Source organism: Zingiber officinale, chromosome 9A, assembly GCF_018446385.1.
Source record: "Zingiber officinale cultivar Zhangliang chromosome 9A, Zo_v1.1, whole genome shotgun sequence".
In the NCBI taxonomy this organism is placed as follows: Eukaryota; Viridiplantae; Streptophyta; class Magnoliopsida; order Zingiberales; family Zingiberaceae; genus Zingiber; species Zingiber officinale.
In genome coordinates, this window is record NC_056002.1 from 24,812,671 (window position 1) to 24,836,581 (window position 23,911).

At 42.8% G+C, this 23,911-nt stretch overlaps 1 protein-coding gene, 1 long non-coding RNA gene and 1 other non-coding gene across 4 annotated transcripts; 1 reads left to right on the forward strand and 2 right to left on the reverse strand.

Moving 5' to 3' along the window:
- Nucleotides 1-3,504: 3,504 nt before the first annotated feature.
- LOC122021095 (polygalacturonase-like) lies at nt 3,505-5,402 on the forward strand. 2 transcript variants are annotated; one of them, XM_042579180.1, is made up of 5 exons: nt 3,505-3,646; nt 3,763-4,121; nt 4,206-4,495; nt 4,579-4,807; nt 4,890-5,402. In XM_042579180.1, the coding sequence occupies exons 2-5, from the start codon at nt 3,876-3,878 to the stop codon at nt 5,109-5,111; spliced, it is 987 nt and encodes a 328-aa protein (XP_042435114.1). In that variant the 5' UTR covers nt 3,505-3,646; nt 3,763-3,875; the 3' UTR covers nt 5,112-5,402. The 2 variants fall into 2 exon arrangements, with proteins under 2 accessions (XP_042435114.1, XP_042435113.1); XM_042579179.1 differs by having other exon boundaries at nt 3,522-4,121; nt 4,890-5,209.
- Nucleotides 5,303-9,801, reverse strand: LOC122021098. Its single transcript, XR_006122450.1, has 2 exons — nt 9,618-9,801; nt 5,303-5,840 (listed from the first exon to the last, which is right to left on the reverse strand). It is a non-coding gene; the product is annotated as an uncharacterized LOC122021098 (long non-coding RNA).
- Nucleotides 9,802-23,069: 13,268 nt separating this feature from the next.
- LOC122022017 lies at nt 23,070-23,176 on the reverse strand. Its single transcript, XR_006122767.1, has one exon. It is a non-coding gene; the product is annotated as a small nucleolar RNA R71 (small nucleolar RNA).
- Between the last annotated feature and the right edge of the window lie 735 nt (nt 23,177-23,911).

Here is a 23,911-nt window from a genome sequence, read left to right on the forward strand (position 1 = left end):
GTTATTATATCAGGATTAAGAGTACGCACATCCATAATAATAAAGGTTTTGTTCTTTTATGTAGTCAGTATAAAAAAGAGCAATCTCAAATGGTCCTGCTCAATACACACATAGTGTACTAGTGTAATTATATAGTCAAGACAAACTAATTCCAAATTACACTACAACCGTTCCAATGGTTTGTTCCTATCCATCTCGGTCGTGAGCTATTATTTATAATTTATAAGGAACCGATAACATGATCTTCTGTGTGGCACCACACACTATGTTATCTACAATATAAATTAAATGGATAACTGCATTAACTTGCAACATTTGACCAGAGTGATTCTCATTTCAAAATATAAATGTTCATACAAAAAGCTAGGTTTTTAGTATACATCCTAACAGGAATGACATGAAGAAAGACATCGCGGAGTTTGTAGCTAGATGTCTAGGATGTCAGCAGGTGAAGGCTGAGCACCAGAGACCTGCTGGATTACTTCAAAGGATTCCTATTCCGGAGTGGAAATGGGAACACATCACTATAGATTTTGTGGTGGGATTGCCTAGGACACGACGAGATCATGACGCAATTTGGGTAGTCGTTGACCGATTAACCAAATCCGCACACTTCTTAGCGATTCGAAAGACCGATTCTCTAGATCGATTGGCAGAGCTGTATGGTCGGGAGGTCATCAGATGGCGTGGTGTTACTTTGAGCATTATATCTGATAGAGACCGTCGGTTCCGGCAAAGTCTACAGCATGCCTTGGACACGCAGCTCCGTTTTAGTACGGCATTCCATCCGTAGACAGACGGGCAGTCAGAACGAACCATCCAGACTCTAGAGGACTTACTGAGGTCTTGCGTTAAGGATATGATGGTTTGAGTAATCATTGTTGGGTGACGACTTTGCTCCCTAGCTATCAATTTGTAGGACGGATTCTTTTGGATCGAGTAACAGGATTATACTGTAGAGAAATTACCAGATCTTATGGTATATCTCTGAGTATTGTATCGAATGGAGATCCATGATTTCACATCATGGTTCTGATCGAGATTACAATGGATTTTGAGTTCAGAGCTTCGCTTTAGTATAGATTTTCATCCTCAGACTGATGGATAGTTTGAGTGCCCTATACAGATGTTGGAGGATCTACTGATGGTGGATTATGGATTTCAGAGGTAGATGCTTTATCCACAATTGGTTAGGTAGCAGTGTGAGAATAACGTAAGCAGGGTGAGTTCATAACCCACAGAGTCATCACTATTCACTTGGAGGTGGATTGTCATAATTGGAGATATGTTCATGATACTTGGATGGAGTGGTATATGGGTTTGTTGCTTGGTGGTTATTCTTGGATGAAGATCCCTGAGTTGAATAGTAAATTTGGGGACCAAATTTTTATTAGTGGGGGAGAATGTAAGATATCGCAAATTAAATAATAGGATTATTTGAGAAATAATCTTATTGGGAATTTTTGGAAATTTTTAAAAATTTTCTGGGAATTATCGGAGCTTGCATGCCGTAATTGGAGGGGATGCATTTGCGGGTTTGAGGAAAGCCTGTTTGGAAATACCCAAGATGGGAGTTGATAAAGGAAATAACCTAGGCTTTAATAAAAGAAACCCTAAGTTGATAAAGGAAATATCTTATTCTCCTCTATCTTTTCCTATTTCCCCTACCAGTGCCCTATTCTTCTTCCCGTCACCGTTTCCTTCCCCCGTCTCTTCTCTCGCGACGCCGCCCTAAAAACTCTGCCCGATCTCTTCTTCCTGCCTGAGCCGCACGTCGAACCCATCTTCTCCTCTTCATTGTCGATTCCCCTCTTCTTTTATTCCCCTCCAATCTCTCTCCCTCTTTGTCGAGACGCGCTGCCGCCACCTACTCTCGAGCCCTCGTCTCTTCCTCGCGTCGCCCACAGTCGACGCCGCTGCACAGAGCAGTGCTGACGATGAGGTCTTTCCTCTTTCCCTCTGCCTAGCCCCGACAACCGACCCTTTCCTTGTGCCATAGCGTCGGCCGACTTCTCCCTGTCCTAGCACCGGCAGCGGGATATTTTCCACCTCGGGCTTCTCACCCCTCAGAAATGACGAGCACTCCCTTTTCGTCCGCCAGCGTACTCTTCCGCAGCACCTCGTCCCTCAGAAGCATTGAGCATGTTGACTCTTTTCTGTGTCATCCTTCTCGCTAGCTGCGTCTCTCACTCGATTTCTTGTGCTCCTAAATTCCTGCACACTTAGACACAAAGATCAAGACACAACAGGACCTAACTTAACTCACATCAAAACTACCATGGGATACTTATAGAAGTTTCCGATGTACAACTTGCACAAGAAATATTCTCCTGATTTTCTGACAACGGTCACACAAAATGTCAAAAAGGAATATTCAGCTGATGGACCATTAATGCACTGTGAGGATAAGCTAGCTGAGTCCTCAGAATGGTCAACATTCCTTAGTTGAGCCGACCCCATCTAAAAGCAAGGTCCAACCAGATGTTAGAAGACTGGCGGATCAACTGCTCTACTCTGTTAGGCGAACTGGCTGGCTCGGATCAGCCAAGAAGATTGGCGAATCGATCAGAAAAAGTGATGGATCAGCTAGGAAAAGTGATGGATCCGCCAAAAATAGTGGCAGATCGACCTTGGCGGATCAGCTAGTCGGATCAATCAGGTAGAGATAGTCATTGATCTCCCTTAACTTTATCACAACTAAACTTGTCGATTTGACCTTCTTTGCCCTCGTGATGACTCTTCCTACTCTCCGTATCAAAAATGAAAATGGATAAAGAGATAATTTATGTTTTTTAGTTTTCATGCAAGCCCTAAATGAATAACATAATCAGATAAAAGAGTTAGTTAAACCAGGATCGTTTCATTAATATGAAGGAAAGGATTTGAGCATGCCAAGTTGGTTTGTTTTATAATCTATATCTAATATCTGATTTTATAAGACAACAAGGAACATATATATCTGATTGAATTGTAAAATGACGTAAACCTTACCTTCAGGTATGTACGTATACAACTCACGGTGATGTTCTAAGCAAGATTAAAGTAATGGAATCAATCATTAGCCACCTTTAATTTTCTGCACAATTAATTAAGTTGAAAGGAAAATGCTTTTGGTGCATGAATGAGAAGAATCTTTAAGCCATTTACATGTATACATGTCAAGCTAAGGCTATCTAAATCTTGACCTTGAATGAGAAGAAACCACACTTGGAATTCAATTAGTATTTGCACGCTTCACTGGCAAATATCCATTGAATCCTAAACCATGGAATGCACGGAGGCTCCAATGACAAGCAATCACCTCTGAAAAGTCCTCTTGCAGCTAAGCAAAGTGACAAGAATTCACTGGACGAAAACTAGACGCTTAAATTATCATCTTAGATAATGATCTGATGAATCACATCCAGGCACGCAGTCGCCATCAATGGCGCAAGCAGAGAGAACAATCTTAAAACAGAAAATAGCGGCTGAAATTAACGCCTATTATAGTTCCTGAGGCAACGCTTGCACTCCACCACCAACCTTTGACCTTCAGTTTATTTATTCCGATCTCGACCCTTCACTTCTACTCCCGACTCCGGTGGTCGGATCTCGTCTCTAGCTATAAATCGATCCCCTCGCTCGAAGAGGCGGCACAGCGGATCAAGTAATTTTCAAACGTTAATTTGCTAACTTTAATCTCTCTGTAAATGTATTCTTCTTCCATGATGGCACGAGCAGTGTGCTTGCTCCTCATCGCCCTCCGTCTTTCCCTTCTTGCAGCAGCAAGCTACAACGTAGTGGACTACGGCGCGGTGGCCGACGGCCGCACCGACTCAGCCAAGGCCTTCCTGGCCGCATGGTCGGCAGCCTGCGCCGCCAACAAGCCGGCGAGCATGTACGTGCCGGCCGGCCGGTTCATGGTCGGCCAAGCCACCTTCCAAGGTCCCTGCAACAACAGCGCCATCAGGGTCTTCATCGCCGGCACCCTCGTCGCTCCCTCCGGATACACCGCCGCCGCCAACTGGTTGCGGTTCAAGTACGTCAACGGCCTGTCCGTCCTCGGCGGCATCATCGACGGCCGCGGCCAGGCCTTTTGGGCGTGCAAGAAGGCCGGCCGGAGCTGCCCACAAGGCGCCACTGTAGCTAATCAACTAATTCGAGTGCATTTTGTTTTTTTTTTCCAATTGAAGTTTGAAATTAAAGCGTGAATTGGGTGCGTGCAGTCGCTGGCGATAGCGCTGTCGACGAACGTGGTCATCAGAGGATTGGCTTCCCACAACAGCGAGGTCTTCCACCTCTCAATCTTCGCCAGCAGCGGCGTGAAAATACAGGGCGCCAATATCATCGCGCCGGGGGACAGCCCCAACACCGACGGCATCCACATCCAGAAATCGACAGATGTCAGCGTCGTCAGCACGGTGATAAAGACCGGCGACGATTGCATTTCCATGGGAGAAGGAACCAGCAACGTCTGGATCGAGAAGATTCATTGCGGCCCGGGACACGGCATAAGGTCATTGATTCGGCTCTCAATGATCAAATGCATGGTTTGATTTGTTTTTATATATAATGGTGGTTGAATCGTAAACGGTGCAGCATTGGGAGCCTGGGGGCGACGCCGTCGGAGACCAGAGTGCAGAACATCACGGTGACGGCGGTGACCTTTTCGGGGACGCAGAATGGGTTGAGGATCAAGACTTGGGGGAAGCCGAACGGCGGCTCCGTGGAGGGCGTCACCTTCTCCCACGCCGTCATGCAGAACGTGGGGTACCCGATCGTGGTCGACCAAAACTACTGCCCCGGCAACGTCGACTGCCCCGGCCAGGTCCGTATAGATCTTCAAATCTCATCTCCAGTGCTTGATAGCTATCCAGGGATCAAATGCAATTTTTGGTTTGACATTACAGAGCTCCGGAATCAGGATCAGCCAGGTCTCGTACATGGACATCCAGGGGTCGTCAGCGACGCCGGTGGCGGTGAAGTTCGACTGCAGTCCGACGAACCCATGCAGGGGACTGGATTTGCGTGATATAAAGCTGACTTATTTGGGAAACAAGCAGGCGGAGGCCTACTGCAAGAATGCGCAGGGAAGCGCCGCCGGCACGATGAATCCTCCCAGTTGCATTTGATGAACCCTCGTGAATAATGTGATAATTAAGCGATTATTTTGGAGCCTCGGCTTCATTTGTAGAAATGTAAGAAAGTGATTCTAAAATATGTTGGAATTGTTTCGACCAAAAGAAAGAAACTAGTAACTTCGGGGGAAAACACAATACGTTGGTGCATTTTTGATAATTGACAAAATGACAAGAGTACAAGATAAAACAGAGAAGAATTCTACTTCCACAGCTCAAGAATCCCATTGGTTTCTAGTTCTTTACTGATCAGACAACTAAAACAGAGAAGACCTGCATGCCAATACTAAACACCACTAGCATTATAGCACCTGCATAACCTGATCGTTAACTTATTTCTTCCCAGCTCTTCCTTCTACTCAGCTTGCAGGACCTACAAGAACCCCCTGTGCGGAGCCTTCTTTCTGGCTAGTATCCTCCTTGGTCTCACTATCTGCCTTTCTTATCTTAATATTATACTTCAACTCGAACTCTGCAATCTCCTTTTTCTTCTTCTCTAATGCCACGTTGAGGCGTGCGATGACCTCTTCGAGACCTTCAAGTTGGTTTGTTTTATAATCTATATCTAATATCTGATTTTATAAGACAACAAGGAACATATATATCTGATTGAATTGTAAAATGACGTACACCTTACCTTCAGGTATGTACGTATACAACTCACGGTGATGTTCTAAGCAAGATTAAAAGTAATGGAATCAATCATTAGCCACCTTTAATTTTCTGCACAATTAATTAAGTTGAAAGGAAAATGCTTAGAACAATAAGTGGAAGCCTTGCAGGAGAATGTAATGATATGGACAAAACAATAAGTGGAAGCCTTGTTGATAGTCTTGCAGGAGAACGTAATGGATAAATGTGCAGGAACTAGAAGTTACAAACTTACAAGTAGATGAGGATTTCAAACGGAATGGAATTGACTCAAATCAATAAAGGTAGGTTAACATCAGTAGAAATAGATATATGTCATAACTATAGAGAGTAGCAACTATACTCATCATGCAACTAAGAGTGGTCAAAAGAAAGACATGTTTAAGTTCTGATCTAGTTGACAGTTTCTCTCTACTGGTAGATGAGAGATAAAACAAGTACACCAAAATACTAAATTGAATCAAAACTTACATAGAAATAACTCAAAATGTAAAACCAACTTCTCCTAGCATATTTTACTAATAAGAGTATCTCTAATAATGTTCTATTAGCATAAATTCTGGTGAAACCATCACAATTAGAGGAAAGAACGGTTCTTGCTCATCCTAGTAAGATCAACACAATACACAACAATTATGTTATTAAAGAATTAAACCCCAATTAAGTGATCTAATGTGCAATACATGAAGGGAGGTTTAGCTTATTGAATGTGGATTCCAATGTGTTGATCTGTTAACTCAGTTCATTAACATTAATGGGCTGTTAATGATGAATGGAGTTTAGGGTGGATGGTCTCTGCAAGATGGACTTGGTATATAAGGAAGAAGTTTCCTTTGAGTTGGGCATCTTGAATCAAAAGGGTTTTTGGTTGCTTCTTCTTCCTTGGACTCTTATATGTTGAAACCAAGCGAAGATTGCCGCACAAAGACTTCCACTACATTGCAGGAATCAACTATGATGATAAGTAAGATCAATGACTTTTGAGATAGATTAAGGTTAGCCCATTGGTAGCCATTGTTTCGGTTTTCAATTTTAGCCTTAAAAGTTAATAATAGCTAGATCATGTTATTGATGCATTATATAGTTAAATTTCGATGTATCGCTATTGCTTTCTATTGATATCAGAGCTTAAAATTAACTTATCATTGGAAAGTGTGCATTGTTCTGTAATCCATTGTGGAAACTTGGATTGATGCATATTCGTTGAATGTAGTTTGTATAGGTTAGGATTTAACCTATGGATTGAGTTTTTCACATTATCCGTGAGAACGCGATTGACGCAACGATTTTAGGATTTTTTTTTAAGTTGAAAAATTGCATTCAAAAAATCAAGTTTTCAACTACCAATCGATTGATGAGAAAGGCGCTCCCAAATTGACTGAGCAGATAGATTGGTGTGTACCAATAGATTGCCATAAGCACCAATCAATTGTGATGCCCAAAATTGCACATAGAACAATCCAGATTCGATTGGGTAGATCAATTATTCACCAATCAATTGGTAAACCTAGGATCAAGCACAGAAGGTTATCAAGCACAGAAGGTTTCCAAATTGATTGGATCGATCGATTAGTTAACACCAATAGATTGTTGAGCCTGGGTCAGATAAAGAAGGTCACGGAATCGATTGTGTCGATTGATTGGTTTACACCAATCGATTGTTATTTGCTGGGTTGTCCATAGAAGGTTTCCGTATCGATCGGTGGGATTGATTAGTGAACATCAATCGATTGTTGTGAGGCGTCAATTGATTGGTGCAGATGAACTTGCGTACAGAAGCCTTCCGACAGTTGAACAATCGATTGCCATTACCGTGTCTTGGAATTGACACATAAGGTGTGTCAATCGATTGCGTCTTGAAGGCAAATAGGCAATCAATTGATAAGAGTATCAATCGATTGGTAGCGGATATCAATCGATTGATAACTGATTAGCTATGTTTTCAGCAGTTGTCCTATATCTTTCTTCGCACTTCTACTTAGTCGAGCCAATACTATTAGATGTATATTCATGCTAAAGATGGTTGACCCAAAGAAAAACCATTCTTTATGTTGGATATATATTTAAGGAAGCTCATAAATCTAGTTTAGCTTCTAAGACATGCGCATAATGTGTTGGCCCAAAGGAAGATGCACTATGTGGTCGATTAGGAATATTGTAAGTGGTAGTTGGAAACATAAACTAAGGAGACGTATACATAAAGTTAATCATGCGCACGATATTGGTCCAAAGAAAAGCGTAACGTGTGGCGGATGAAGTTATAAGCTGTTTAGAGGGTATCACTAGCAAATTACAATTTAGTCCAAAGACTTAATGTAATGTTGCACTAGGTAACTCAATTAATGCTCATAATATTGCATGTTTTGTTTGTTGCATTTTGTTATTGCACAACTATAAAGATACATGTTTTGTTTAGTAAATTGAGTTACGTTCTTTGCTTTTATATATGCAGTCCTCTTAATGTCTGCTAATTTGAACATCCTCGTGCATGTTGGCACAAACTATGGACAATGGAAAGAGTATATTATAGTTTTATTAGGTTGTATAAATTTAGACTTTGTATTTAGGCATAATTGTCCTGCACCTTTGACTAGTGATTCCACTGAAGATCAAAAGGTAATCTTTGACAAGTGGAAGAGATCAAATCGCATGACAATGTTAAAACCTTCATTGTGAAATTAGGTGACCAATTTATCTCAAACAAAAAGATTGAGAGTACTACACTTCTTACAAAGCTAGTGTCCATGAGGTATAAAGGAAAGGGTAACATTAGGAAGTACATCAACGATATCTCGAATTTGGTTACAAAGCTTAAGACATTAAAGTTGGAAATGTCCGAAAGAGTACTTGTGAACCTAATCCTAATCTCTCTGCCTATAATTCACTACACTAAAAAGGAGAAGTGGATACTAAATGAGCTTATAGCTCAGTCTGTATAAGAAGAGAGATTAAGGTATGATACATCTAATAGTGCTCACTTTACATCTTCATCTCGAAATTCGAACAAGAAAAAAAAGAAGGGATAAAAGTAAGAGTAGAGATAAACAACTTGCAATAACAGGGCTTAAGGGCATAAGGTGCAAAAGCAACAAGATTCGGACCTATCTTGTTTCTTTTGTAAAAAGAAAGGGGATTGCCCTAGATACATCAACTCGTATCTCAAGAAAGGTATACTTCTGAACTTTGTCACTTCAGAAGTCAACCTAACTATTGTACCTAATAACACTTAGTGGATAGATACGGTTACAATTACTCACATAAGTGTATCTATGCAGGGTTGCCTCAGGAGTTGAATGTCAATTGATGTTGAAAAATTATTGATACGATGCATAGTAGTAGAGTCGGGTCAAGGGGACGTGATAGTTAGAAGTCAAGTGGGCATGGCAGTCAGAAGTCAAGAGGGTGTGACAGTCAGAAGTCAATGGGACATGACAGTCATAAATCAAGGGGGCGTGACAGTCAGAAAACAAAGAGGTGTGACAGTCGGTATATGGAGTGGGACCACCCTCAGCAGAGAGGCTTGGACTGAGGGGATGAATCGCTTCCTCTTGCATTGCAAACGTAAACTTTTTCCGGGGGCGGAGAGGAAGCCTTTTCATCTTCAGTCGCCTCGGGTTCTAGGGCTTCTCTTTCCTGGGACAGTTGGGAAGAAGACCCGACCGCGACCCCAACTTGAATGGTTGAGGGTGCACCAGACTTTCTTAGGAGTTCTTCTCCCAGCTCCTTCAGAACAACATTGGGTAGCTTGGAAGAGTCAACAGAGAAGGCACAAAACATAGCAGCTTCTATAAAACCACAAGGAGATACCTCAGTTAGCGAAGATGTGGAAGGGAAGATAGGAAATCTTACCAAAAGGAGCGCCTATTGATGCAGGGATAGGGCTGAGCCCGAAAGCATGTAGGAGGCCCTCTCACAGTATCACCGAGAGTTGGAGCTGAACTTTTTCCAGCTTCTCGGAAGAGGGGAGGTAGTCAGGCTAATGCTGATGCTCTCACAATTTGGAGGGGGAAGGAAGATTGTATCGCCATCGCGTAGGCCAAGTAACAGGCTCAGGCAGTTGTATGTAAAAAAAGTGAGACTTCCAACCCTTATTGGAAGAGGGCATATCCGCAAAAAACTTATAGCCCATCCTAGATTTGACCATAAAAACGTCTGGTTTGGATCACTTAAGAGCATAGAAGTGATGGAAGAGTTGCGGGGTTAGAGGAGTTTTATATAGGCGGCACAAAATCACCATTCCGCACATAGTACAGAAGGCATTGGGTGCAAACTGAGATAAAGAGATACCAAAATATTGACTCAAAGATGCAAAGAATGGATGAATAGGAAAACGGAGACCACCCAGGAGCTGGTCCTTAAAGAAGGTCACAAACCCTGTAGGAGGGGAGGAAGTGTGGTCATGGGGACCTGGCAGGAGGAGCTTGTAAGTTTCAGGAAGCTTCAAGTTAACACAGATCGACTCGAGATCACTTTTATCCGAATGAGAAAGGAAGTACGAGTACCAAGACATCTCTCTCTTGCTAGTCATTGTAGAGATAGAGAAGGGGAAGGCAAGCGAAAGAAGAAAAGTACTTACAGCGGAGAGACACGAAGAAGAAGACAAACAATTGAAAGCGAAGGAACGACAAAGAATCAGAGGAAGATGGAGCAACGAGGAGCGACGATGGACTACCTTTAGGGTTTATAAATCAAAATCCTTAGGGTACATCGAAGACCGAGCCGGACAAACGAAATGGTGCAACACACATCAGCCGTCAGATCAAGGAACAAAAGTGATTTGGGGAAGCGTGCGGAAAAAGCATCCGTCATACATTATGAGGAGTTAAGGTTGCGGGACACGTGTCAACCCCCTAGGAAGAGGCATTTATGATGGAAATGACGGGAAAATCTGTTACGATTCCGCAAGTGCACGGATTCGTCGTCAAAAATATAAAAGATTGTCAACCCCACAAGGACTGGTTATAAGCACTAGTGATGGCACACTTAAGATTAGCTACACTATCGATGGTTGTAAGTAATCTAAGAAAAGATATTAGAAAGCAGGGAATGAGAACTAGCAACGAGAAGAAGTCAACCTGGTTAATGAAGAGTTCTAGGAGTTTGGTTTCATTGTGGTGATATTGATGTGTCTCATACTATCCTATACTCATTGTCCATCAGCATGCATTTGTCAGAAGCTAAAGCAACTATTCGTGAGCACCAAACAAAGACGATCCCTATGAAATTCTATTACGATTAACCTCTGTCACTAGGGCACCTCAGTAGATCACAAGGACACGACTCTTATTGATGTTGTCAAGGATAGAATTAAGAAGCTTAGTTTGGTCTCTTTCTTCCTTATGGAGGAGTCGCCTCTCCTTTCAAGGGAATATCCTAGATGTCCGTGAACGGATTACCTCTATCACTAGGGCCCCTGGGTGTATGATCTAAGGCATTCCCTCTACGAGGTTGGCAATTCCTACACAATCAATCAACACGACAAAGAGATCGAGTAGTCGAAACAAAGCAAGCAAAATCATCCAATGAATATAAGCGTAACATGAGTCTTACATTAAATCCAATCTACAATTACTCCCTCATCCTAGAACAAGGACTCTACTCCATAGACGCCAGAGAAAAATCCGAAGACATAGTGAATCTAGACATACAATCCTCAAAAACAAAGAGAGAAAAAAGAAGTATGCTTATCCAACGACGATGAGTGATCTTCGGATCCAATCCTTTGCTTCTGGAGTTGATGTGGTGATGAAAGGTCGCTAGATCGATGTCCTAGATGGTGTGGAATGACACCAGAGTGATTCTCCTCTTAACGGCTCGCCTCCCGGCTCTCCCCCTCGGAAAAAGGGTTAAAACCCCTTTTATAGGCTAGAATGCTGCGCGGCGGCACAACCGTGCAAGGATGACATGACCGTGCCATTTCTTGTCTCTGGATGTGCTGCACGGCCGTGCCAATTCGCACGACCGTGTGATGCTGGGGCTCGGCTTTTGGGGGCACGACCGCGTAGGGTTGCACGACCGTGTGCTGCTTAATCTCGGTCATGGGGGGCACGGTTGTGCAAGGTTGCACGATCGTGTTCTTATCCGCCTCTGGGGTGGCCGCACGGTCGTGCAAGGGTTGCACGGTCATGCACTTCTCCTCTTCTGTGTGGCCACACGACCGTGCAAGGTTTGCACGGTTGTGTTCTCTGGCTCGCTCCGGTGTGTCGACAAACATTGTTTTCGCTTCGAAAGTTATCCCTGTCAACACAAAACCAAACAATGAGCAGATATCCGTACAAAAGAGTATATATGATGAGTACCTGATAAAAGAGGCGATCATACAAAAAATATGTACGTATAAAGCAAGTGAATGTGCGTAGAAACATACATAAACCATCATAATATTTACGCACATCAAAATCATGAGGAAGGATATGATAGGAGGCGAGCCTTGCCTCATGAAGGTCATGCCTTGGGAATTGGAAAGTCCATGCGAGAGTCTCGGGAAGTGGAGAAGATGGAGGTGGGAAAGCAGATCGGAATTCGACGCCTCTGCATTTCCTCGAAACCAGAGTAAGGTTTAAAATTTAATCAAAAACCTTATGAAATGTACTTTTTGATTGTAGGAATATTAAGCTAAATCCATTATCTCATATCCTGTTAAGTCGCAAGTGCTACCAACCAAATCAAATTCATGGGCAGGTCTTCTGATCAGAATTCCTAGGTACATCTCCATATCAGGATTCCTGGGTAGGTCTCCAGATCAGAATCCTTAAGCAAAACTCCAGATCAGGATTCCTGAGCAAATCTCCATATCAGAATCCTTGGACAGAACTTCAGATCAGAATTCCTGGACATATATCCATATCAGAATGCTCGGGCAGGTGTCCGGATCTGAATGCCTGGGCATGCCTCCAGACTCTCGCCCCAGTGCGAGTTATAAGTGATCTTGCTCTCACGCCTCCAGACTCTTGCCCCAGTGCGAGTTATAAGTGAGCTTTCTCTCACGCCTCCAGACTCTCACCCAGTGTGAGTTATAAGTGAGAATGCTCTCACGACCAACGACCTCTTGGTCGGGATTCCAGACTCTCACCCCAGTGCGAGTTATAAGTGAGCATGCTCTCACGACCAACGAGCTCTCGGTCGGGATTTCATACTCTCGCCTAGTGCGAGTTATAAGTGATCTTACTATCACGCCTCCAGACTCTCGCCCCAGTACGAATTATAAGTGAGCTTGCTCTCATGCCTCCAGATTCTCGCCCTAGTGCGAGTTATAAGTGAGCATGCTCTCACGACCAACGACCTCTCGGTCGGGATTTCAGATTCTCGCCCCAGTGTGAGTTATAAGTGAGCATGCTCTCACGACCAACGACCTCTCGATCGAGATTCCAGACTCTCGCCCCAATGTGAGTTATAAGTGAGCTTGCTCTCACACCTCCAGACTCTCGCCCCAGTGCGAGTTATAAGTGAGCATGCTCTCATGACCAACGACCTCTCGGTCGGGATTCTAGACTCTCACCCCAGTGTGAGTTATAAGTGAGCATGCTCTCACGACCAACGACCACTCGGTTGGGATTCCAAACTCTCGCCCCAATGCGAGTTATAAGTGAGCTTGCTCTAACGCCTCCAGACTCTCACCCCTGTGCGAGTTATAAGTGAGCTTGCTCTCACGCCTCTAGACTCTTACCCCAGTACAAGTTATAAGTGAGCAAGCTCTCACGACCAACGACCTCGCAGTTGGGATTCCAGACTCTCACCCCAGGATGAGTTATAAGTGAGCTTGCTCTCACGCCTCCAGACTCTCTCCCTAGTGTGAGTTATAAGTGAGTATGCTCTCATGACCAACAACCTCTCGATCGGGATTCCAGACTCTCGCCCCAAGGCGAGTTATAATTGAGCTTGTTCTCACGCCTCCAGACTCTCGCCCTAGTGCGAGTTATAAGTGAGCATGCTCTCATGACCAACGACCTCTCGGTCGGGATTCCAAACTCTCACCCTAGTGCGAGTTATAAGTGAGCTTGCTCTCATGCCTCCAGACTCTCATCCCAGTGAGAGTTATAAGTGAGCATGCTCTCACGACCAACGACCTCTCGGTCGGGATTCCAGACTCTCGCCCCAGGGTGAGTTATAAGTGAGCTTGCTCTCACGTTTTTAGACTCTCTCCCCAGTGCGAGTTATAAGTGAGCATGCTTTCATGACCAACGACCTCTTGGTCGGGATTCCATATTCTCGCCCCAGTACGAGTTTAAGTGAGCATGCTTTCACGACCAGCGACTTCTCGAGTGAGTGTTCTGACTCTTGCCTCAATACAAACTACCAATAAGTATATTTTCATATTCAACCATTCAGGGGATCACGCAAAAGGAGATGTCCCAAAGAAGAGAAGGAAACACAAGGGAAAAACATGAACAAAGACCCACAGCATAGCTTGATTGACATTTATTTGATAAAGTTCAGAAGACATTCTTCAAAATACATATTATCACGCTAGGAGTGTAAGTAGTGCCAACTTCCCTTTCAATTAACAGGGTCAAGTTGATGCTGATAGCTGGATTGATCTGCCCGACTTGCTTGCTCCAACTGGGCTCGTACCTGGATCAGTTCTGTCTTGATACACTAGATGGAGCGATATTGCTGGGCGATAATTTCATCTTTTAGCCAACTTTCTTCTTGGAGAAGAGTCAGAGAGTTCTCATGTTTTATCTTCAAATAGGTGATAAAGTGAGGCTGGCTCTCCAGATCTGCATGAGCCTTATGCTTCAAGGCCGCCTCAGCTCGGGTCCGGGACTTAGCAGTTAACCAAAGTTTTTCCATCTCTCGACGAAGGGAAGACTGAAGGTCCCTGCTCTGTGTCATCTCCAATAAGGCCTCATCCTTTTGGGTAAGTAACTGAGTCAGATGAGTGAGTTGTTGGTGTAAAGATGATATCTCATCAGGCTCCACTATGGATTCCATGGCATAAAGGAGTACAAGGAAAGCGTAAGGGTATGAGAGGGGTCATCTCTTCTTAAAGAGATAGAAGTGAAGGGTTTTCATCGGGGCACGCAAACGACACATAGGAAATGGTATCGCATTCAAGGACACGATGTGTATCCCAAAATCTGGGGATTGATGCAGCAGCACAAACATCCGAGAAATGATGCAGCATCCAAGAGCATGGTAAATTCCCAAGGACCTGGGGAAAGGGAGAAGTAGTTAACGTCGCGGTAACAAGGCCGAGTGAAACCGGATTCTGGTCTAGTCAGTCGAACCCGGGCCTCCTTCGACTAGACTTGGGGAGGAGACTTGTGATACGGTGCATAGTAGTAGGGTCGGGTCAAGGGGACGTGGCTGTCAGAAGTCAAGGGGACGTGGCAGTCAGAAGTCAAGAGGATATGACAGTCAGAAGTCAAGGGGGCGTGGCAGTCAAAAGTCAATGAGGTGTGGCAGTCCGTATATGGAGTGGGACCACCCAGGGCCATTCGGTGTATGAAGCCAGAGAGGGTTCTCCCAGTTGGGAAACCATGGTTGCGGCAAGAAGCACAGTCAGGACCCAACCCGACCTGGCTTTACCGATCAGGAGTTGTCAAGCGAACCTATGTGAGTAGACTTACCACCCTCGGTAGGGTCGGAATCATAAAAACTGGCAGAAGGGGCCCGACCAGTTTGTTCATCAGCACTCAATAGACCAACCAGAGTTGTTTCAATCATACCCGGGCAGGATAGAAGGCACTACACGACAACAGATCAGAGAATCGTAACTACCTATCAGAGAATATATGTTGTATGTCAGGGAAGATTCCTGTTAGCTAGAGCCCTAGAGCTAATCATTTGATGATTGTATTTTGGACTTGTTGTATCATATTCTATATAAATAAAGGTATTTGGTTTTTGGTTATTATACTTACTTGTATTGGTGTCAAATAAACTAAGTATAATAACGCCCTTGAGTAGACGGTTCTCACCTATATCAATCGGTTAGTTGAACCGATAGTGAGATGATATAGGGAACACTACTCTTAATCATTCCTAGTCGAGTATTAACATTTAGGGACAATGTTAATGCAATAAGACTAGCATATAGGTCAACTTGATGACTTGATCTCACAAGTCATGGATATAGAGATATTAAGTTGACACATGAGTATGCATTGGAGAATGTATACTGAATGACCCGCCATGAGAAAGTATCATGGATCGTTATATGAGTGTTATATACTTTCTCATGTGGCTATTAGTATGACTACTAGTCCTTAGACCTGAAGTCACCATAGATCCCTACATAAGGAGTTATGTACTTTGGTTTCGTCAAACGTCACTCATAACTGGGTGGACTATAAAGGCGATTACTGGGTATGTAACGAATTATGCAGAGGAATGTGAGTGATGTAGATGGGATCTATCCCTCCTATATGACGGGAGCGACATCGATATTCTTGATAGAGTGAGACCACGAAGTGCATGGCCATGCCCAAATGAGTCAATATAGGATATTGAGCTCATTTGATTGAGTGAGTCTACTTGGAGTTCAAGATTTAGATTGATTAGAGGATGACACGGTCTATGTCTCACATTGATCAATCTAGATGTCTAGGATAGAAGGACACTTGTCATATTTTGTGAGGAGTCACAATTAGTAGTCACAAGGTGATGTTGGATCTCAACATTCTTGTAACTTGGGTAGTAATGATGTGTTGCTAGATACTGCTCATTACTTATGCTCCTAAATGGGTTTAGGGGCATTGTCAACGTTACAAGAACCTATAGGGTCACACACTAAGGGCAATTAGATGGAGATTAGGTTCATTAGATGAACCTAAATGATTACGTTCATATGATGAATCAAATTGGATTAAGAGTAATCCAAAGTAGGCTAATTGAGTTGGACTCAATTTAGTTCATGTGTTAAGTGAGTCTAATTTAGACTTAGACTGATTTAATTAATTTAATTCAATGAATAGAGATTCATTAAATTAAAATTGACTTGAACCAATGGTTAGATTAGATCAACCAAGGGAGAGAAGTGGTCAAGTTTGACTTGACTTAAGTAGGAAGATGAAGAGTCTCATGGAGGAGATCAAGAGACTTGACTCTTGATATTCCATGGGGGTTACATGCCTTGAAGTGGCCGGCCACTTTTAGGTGGAATGAAAAAAAAATTGATTTTTCATTCAAGTGGTTGTAACTCCATCTTCTTCTTCCTCTTGAGTTTTCTTCTTGCTCTCCCTCTCCTCCCTACTGATCTCTAAGGTTGCTAGCACATCCTTAGAGATTTTTCTCCATCTCTTGCTTGTGTGGATACACATAGAGAAGTGTCTACTTTGACACTTTCAAGATCCGGCGAACCGAGGACAAGCGGGATTGCGAAGGGCTTCGCATCAAGGGTATATTCTTTCTTCATGTAGATCTAGGAGTAGATCTAAGTTGTAAACTCGTACTCATAAATTTTGTTCTATACTCTTTGCACGGATCCGTTGGCTAGGTTGATTCGGGGTTTCCGCGATGCGAAAAAGCGGTTTTCGCGGCCCGAAAAACCCAACAGTGGTATCAGAACCACGTGCGAAGCGAGTACGAGTTTAGATTCATATTTTTATGAAAAATATAGATCTGTAAACTTTCTATAAATTCATGTTTTTATAGTTTTAATGAGTATTTTTCTCGTAGAAGCGAAGCACAAGTGTTTAGACACTTGTAGGCTTCGACTACCGAGAAGAATTTTCTGAAACGGCAATGTTTCGCCCCAAAATTTTTTTTGGGACAGCGGGCTTAGGCGCTGTTAGATCGCAAAGTAACTCTCGCGATGGTTAGATCGCGGGTAGGGGCGCTACCCCTGACCCCGCAAGGGGATTCGTTCCGTGATTGCGCCCGAAAACGCTAAACGGGACCGCCGGGAAAAATTTACTCATAAAATTGTAAAAAAAAAATATGAAAATTACAGAAAATTATAAAAAAATATATAATTTAGAATTATATATTAATTTTGTGATAGTCATGGCCCAAAAAGACCCAATAAGATTGGAATTATGTTGTAATTCATATTACAGCCTGCGCGCCGTTATTTGTGATGTGTGTGTTGTATTTATTTTTATTTTTATTTTCACGACCTGCGCGTCGTGCCTTTCTCTTATATTCTGGTTGTAAATTAGATTTAGACTCGAATGTAACTCGAGTTTCAAAATTGTAATGTAAATTCTGAAGCGGTGGAAGGTCCACACGAGATGGAGTTACGAGGAGGGCACGGGCAACACGAGGTGGTCAACGGAAGGAGCTTGAGAAGTTGTTGACCTTAGGTTGACCATCCGATCTTCTCATTGGCTTGAGAAGATCGTAGTAGGGTCATGACTAAATCACAAATTAATTTAATTAATTGCTTTTGTGTGTATGTGATGTATGCTAGTTAATTAAGTAATTAATTAGTGCCTAACGATTAGATTAGATCTAAGTCGTGCACATGATGCACCCTTCGACTAGATTAGATCTATCGAGTATATGATACGCATCATCGTTTAGATTAGATCTAAATCACGTCAACTTGTAATGTCTACCATGCCATGATACCTACCACTACCTCGATCGCATGTAGTTGTTGAATCTGCCAAAGCAGAGCAACACATACTATCTTGGTAGGGTACAGAGGGACAATCTTGGTCCCGCCTATGAATGCATGGGTGAGTACAACTCAATTAGATTGAGTATTCCTAGTTAACTCGGTTGGATCGAGTATAACTATAGGCATTCTTCCAACGGTTGGAAAGTTAGGTTAAAATCACATATATATTAACTCTCGGGCGTATTAGCCAAAGCTAACTCGAGTTTTAATATAAATGCGGATTTTGATTCTATAAACAAGAGTTGCATAGAGATGTAATTGGTAATCGTTACCTACCGATCATACTAAGTCTTGGGCGTATTAGCCAAAGCTAACTCAATGGTTAGTATGATGTGGATCTTGTCCCACATGAATTATAGAATTCAGTGAGAGCATCATTTAGTTAAAGGCTAAATGATTAAGAATATGATACTTATTTCTGCATTTATTTCTGTTGTAAATTACCATGACGTCGAATACGAACACCTTCTCCCTGCGATCTGTCCTCGAGAAGGACAAGCTCAACGGAGCAAACTTCCTGGACTGGTACAGGAACCTGAGAATAGTTCTCACCCAAGAACGTAAACTGTACGTTCTGGAGCAGCCCATTCCGGAGGCTCCTCCTGCCAATGCCCCGCGAGCTGACAAAGATGCTTACAAGAAGCATCAAGATGACGCATTAGATGTGTCTTGTCTAATGCTCGCGACCATGAACTCTGAGCTTCAGAAGCAACACGAGTTAATGGGCGCTTACGATATGGTTGAACATCTTCGTCAACTGTATCAAGGTCAAGCGAGGCATGAGAGATTTGAGATCTCAAGGGCACTGTTTCAGTGCAAGATGTCAGACGGGGCTCCAGTAGGCCCATATGTACTCAAAATGATTGGGTACATAGAGAACCTACAAAGGTTGGGGTTCCCTCTTGGCCAAGAGCTGGCTACTGACCTAATCTTGCAATCCTTGCCGGATAGCTACAGTCAATTCGTTCTAAACTACAATATGAACGAGATTGACAAGCCACTGCCCGAGCTGCTTAGCATGTTAAGAACTGCTGAGCTAAACCTTAAGAAGGCTAAGCCCAACACTGTTCTGATGGTTCAGAAACATAAGGGCAAGGGCAAGCCCAAAGGCAAGGGAAAGTCCCAAGCCAAGGGCAAAGGCAAGGCACTGAAGCCTAAAGGAGGGGTCACCAAGGATGCTACCTGCTTCCACTGCGGTCAGACCGGGCACTGGAAGAGGAACTGCAAGGTATACTTGGAGGATCTTAAGAAGAAGCGAAGTGAGACTTCCACTTCAGGTATATATGTTATAGAAGTCAATCTATCTATTTCTACATCATGGGTATTAGATACTGGATGTGCTTCTCACATTTGTACTGATGTGCAGGCGCTGAGAAATAGCAGGGCATTGACAAAGGGCGAGGTGGACCTACGAGAAGGCAATGGAGCACGGGTTGCTGCTGTTGCTGTAGGGACTTACTTTCTATCTCTGCCCTCTGGACTTGTACTAGAGTTAGTCGATTGTTGTTATGTGTCTGCATTAACTAAAAACATTATATCAGTTTCTTGTTTGGACAAGAAAGGTTTCTCGTTTACAATAAAGAACAAATGTTGTTCCATCTATTTAAACGATATGTTCTATTGTAGTGCACCTCTGATAAACGGACTCTATATTCTAGACCTTGAGAGCCCTATCTATAACATAAATACCAAGAGGTTCAAGTCAAATGATATGAACGAAACCTACCTCTGGCACTGTCGCTTAGGTCATATAAATGACAAGCGCTTATCCCAACTCCATAAGGATGGTTTGCTGGACTCATTTGATTTTGAATCATATGAGATATGCGAGTCATGCCTACGAGGCAAGATGACCAAGACTCCCTTTAGTGGGCACAGCGAGAGAGCAACTGATTTGTTAGGACTTATACATAGTGATGTATGTGGCCCTTTCAATGTCGCTGCTAGAGGTGGTTATAGGTACTTCATCACATTTACTGATGACTTCAGTAGATATGGTTATGTGTACTTGATGACACATAAGTCTGAATCCTTTGAAAAGTTCAAAGAATTCAAGAATGAAGTACAGAACCAGCTTGGCAAGAGTATTAAGATACTTCGATCCGATCGAGGTGGAGAATACCTTACCCATGAGTTCCGTGACTATCTAGTTGAGTGTGGGATTCTATCCCAACTCACTCCTCCTGGAACACCACAGTGGAATGGTGTATCCGAAAGGAGGAATCGTACCTTATTAGATATGGTACGATCTATGATGAGTCACACAGATCTTCCGACATACCTTTGGGGCTATGCTTTAGACACGACAGCTTTTATACTCAACCGAGTTCCATCCAAGGCCGTGATAAAGACACCATATAGGATATGGAGTGGGAGAGATGCCCAGGTGTCTTTCATGAGGATTTCGGGTTGTGAGGCTTACGTTCGAAGTCAAGTCTCAGACAAATTAGGACCCAAATCCGACAAGTGCTTTTTCATTGGATATCCCAAGGAAACTAAGGGATATTACTTCTACATTCCCAGTCAGCACAAGGTAGTTGTGGCAAAGACTGGGGTCTTTCTAGAAAGGGAGTTTGTTTCTAGAAAGACTAGTGGGAGCGCGTTTGATCTTGAAGAAGTTCAAGATGCGAACAATAGCACTGATGCCTCGATGGAAATTGAACTTGAACCACAAAGTGTTGTGGATGATGTTGTTCCACAAGAAGTTGAGGAACAACAACCAGTTCAAGTAGACATACCTCTTCGTAGGTCTGATAGGGTACGTCGTCAGCCTGAGAGATACTCATTTATCTTGTCTGACCATGATGAGGTTATGCTCATAGAGGATGAGCCTACCACTGATGTGTGCAACTCATGTACAGTTTTGAGCATAAAACATATATGCATTTCATCTCATTTTATCTTGTTAGAAGCATATTTGTTAGTCTTTATTTGGTTTAACATATTTGGACGAAGGATACTGCTTTGCGTTGAATTCTGATGACAAGATGCACAAAACCAGCCGAATTACCCAGGGTATCAGAACAACACGGCCGTGTTGTTGATAAACACGGGCGTGTCGAGGTTTTCAGCGACCAACACGCTCAAGGCGTGTTGTTGAACACGGGCGTGGCGGAGATGTTGAAGAGCGACGCAGGAAGCAGAGGAGGACATGATCGGGCCGTGTAATGAGATTGCTATTATTGCGGCGATGATTTTAAAAGATGGAAAGGGTCAATCCAATGGTGATACCGACTATCAAGGAGAGGAGGCTCTATTAAAGGGGAGAAAACCTAAAACCAGGAGTGGGTGGTTGGGGGTCGGGAAAACGGCGGCAATTGAGACTTGGAGATAGACGACATCAGCAAGGACGATTAGTAATGTCTTTTCCTTATCTTATTGTCGAATTCTCTGGTGTAATGGAGTAGTTGTTTGAATCTTAGGTTAAGGGAGTAGCCCCTAACTATGTTCATGATTTGTTGTTAACTTTGGTTTTCGATTATGCATATTTTCGTTGGTTGTTTAAATTGTTGAATGATGCTTTGATTGGTTTCTGTGAAAGTGGTAATTGACTAGATAGGCTTTGCGGGATTTATGTGACAGGATCCTATGCAAGTAAGAGTCATCTGTGTACGTATGCCATAAGATTGGGGACGGATCAAAGTAGATACATCAGCGTGATCACCAAAAGTGGCCGTTGGTATTTTAGGAATCAACTTACGAATCTGGTGGACGTATAGATAGGTTTGCAGGAATCTAGTGACAGGATTTCACAGCATGAAAGATCATCTAACTCGGATACCTTGATAAAGAAAGTTGCATTCAAACAAAAGAAGCCAACCTAGGTATAAGTAGTCATTATCGGAGAACCATCATGATAATAGTTAGAGTGGTGAAACCGTAATCCTAGGATTGTTTTTATCTCTTAATATTTTCGTTGATTTTCGTTCGCTTGAATTGTTGATTTAGAGTAAAATTTCTCATTAGATCATTCGTTTGGATAATTGAAACTCGTACATTTCTAGTACTTGACCCAGTCCCTGTGGGATCGATATTTTATTACTTGACGATAAACCGTGCACTTGCAGATTTAAGCAATCAAGTTTTTGGCGCCGTTGCCGGGGACTGTGTCAATATTAGAATATTGCAGTTTGATTAATCCAGATTTCTATGTAATTTTTCTTATTCATTTTCCATAATTGTGTTTTCCAATTTTGCAACTCGATTTTCTATATTTGGAAGTATTCCTTTCTCGTTGAATGCTTAGGTCAGGTCAAGGAGGAGTCCTTCTTGAAGTTGATCCCGAGATAGAACGAACCTTTCACACTCAGAGACGACTTCAAAAACAACGAGAAATGGCCAATCAAGAAGAGAACAATCAGGTAGAGAACAAGCTGTTGAGAGACTATGCTGCGCCAAGTGCTAGAGGCCTGAGATCTAGTATTAGAAGGCCTCCAATTGAAGCAAATAACTTTGAACTGAAGCCTGCTTTACTGAATATGATCCAACAACATCAGTTTGGAGGAGCACCTACGGAGGATCCAAATCTTCATATGGAAGTGTTTCTGGAATTCTGTGAAACTCTTAAATATAATGGAGCCTCTGCAGATGCGATCAGATTGCGACTTTTCCCTTTCTCTTTAAGGGACAAAGCACGAGCTTGGTTACATTCGCTTCCATCGGACTGTATCACAACATGGGAGCAACTCGAGCAGAAATTTTTAGATAAGTATTTTCCACCAAGCAAGACTGCTTCACTCCGTCACCAAATCACAAATTTTACGCAAAAAGATGGAGAATCTCTTTTCGAAGCTTGGGACCGATTTAAAGGACTACTGCAGCAATGCCCACATCACGGACTGGAGAAATGGCTCGTAATCCATACCTTTTATAACGGAATTTCCTACTCTACTAAAGTCTCTTTAGACTCTGCTGCAGGTGGTGCGCTCATGAACAAAACCTTAGAGGAGGCATTCGATATTATCGAAAGCGTGGCATTGAATCATCACCAATGGGCGATAGAGAGAGAGAATCCTGTTCGATTGGCAGGTAAGTATGAGGTGAGCGCTTTAGATAGTCTTGCGGCAAAGGTTGATGCATTAACCTATAAATTTGAAAATTTTAATGTTAATGCTGTTTCTAGTATCATCTGTGAGATTTGTGGAGTGACAGGACATTCAGCTATGAATTGCCAAATAATGGTCACGCAACCTACCGGAGCGCAGGTAGAACAAGTTGATGCGATAAATAACTATGCTCAAAAGCCAAACAACAATCCGTATTCAAATACCTACAATCCAGGATGGAGAAATCATCCAAATTTTTCCTACAGAAATAATCAAAATCAATCCGGGCAGAATAATTATGGAGCGTCTGGAGGATTTCAGCAAGAGAAGAAGTCTAACTTGGAAGTTATGATGGAAAACTTCATTGCTACCCAATCGAAACAAAATGATGAATATCGACAACACATGGTGGAATCTAATCGGAAGCATTCAGAGACAGCCGAAGCAATCTCCCAAATATCCGGTAAGATAGATAATTTAGCGAATCATACTAAAATGTTGGAAAATCAACTTGCGCAGGTCGCCGATTC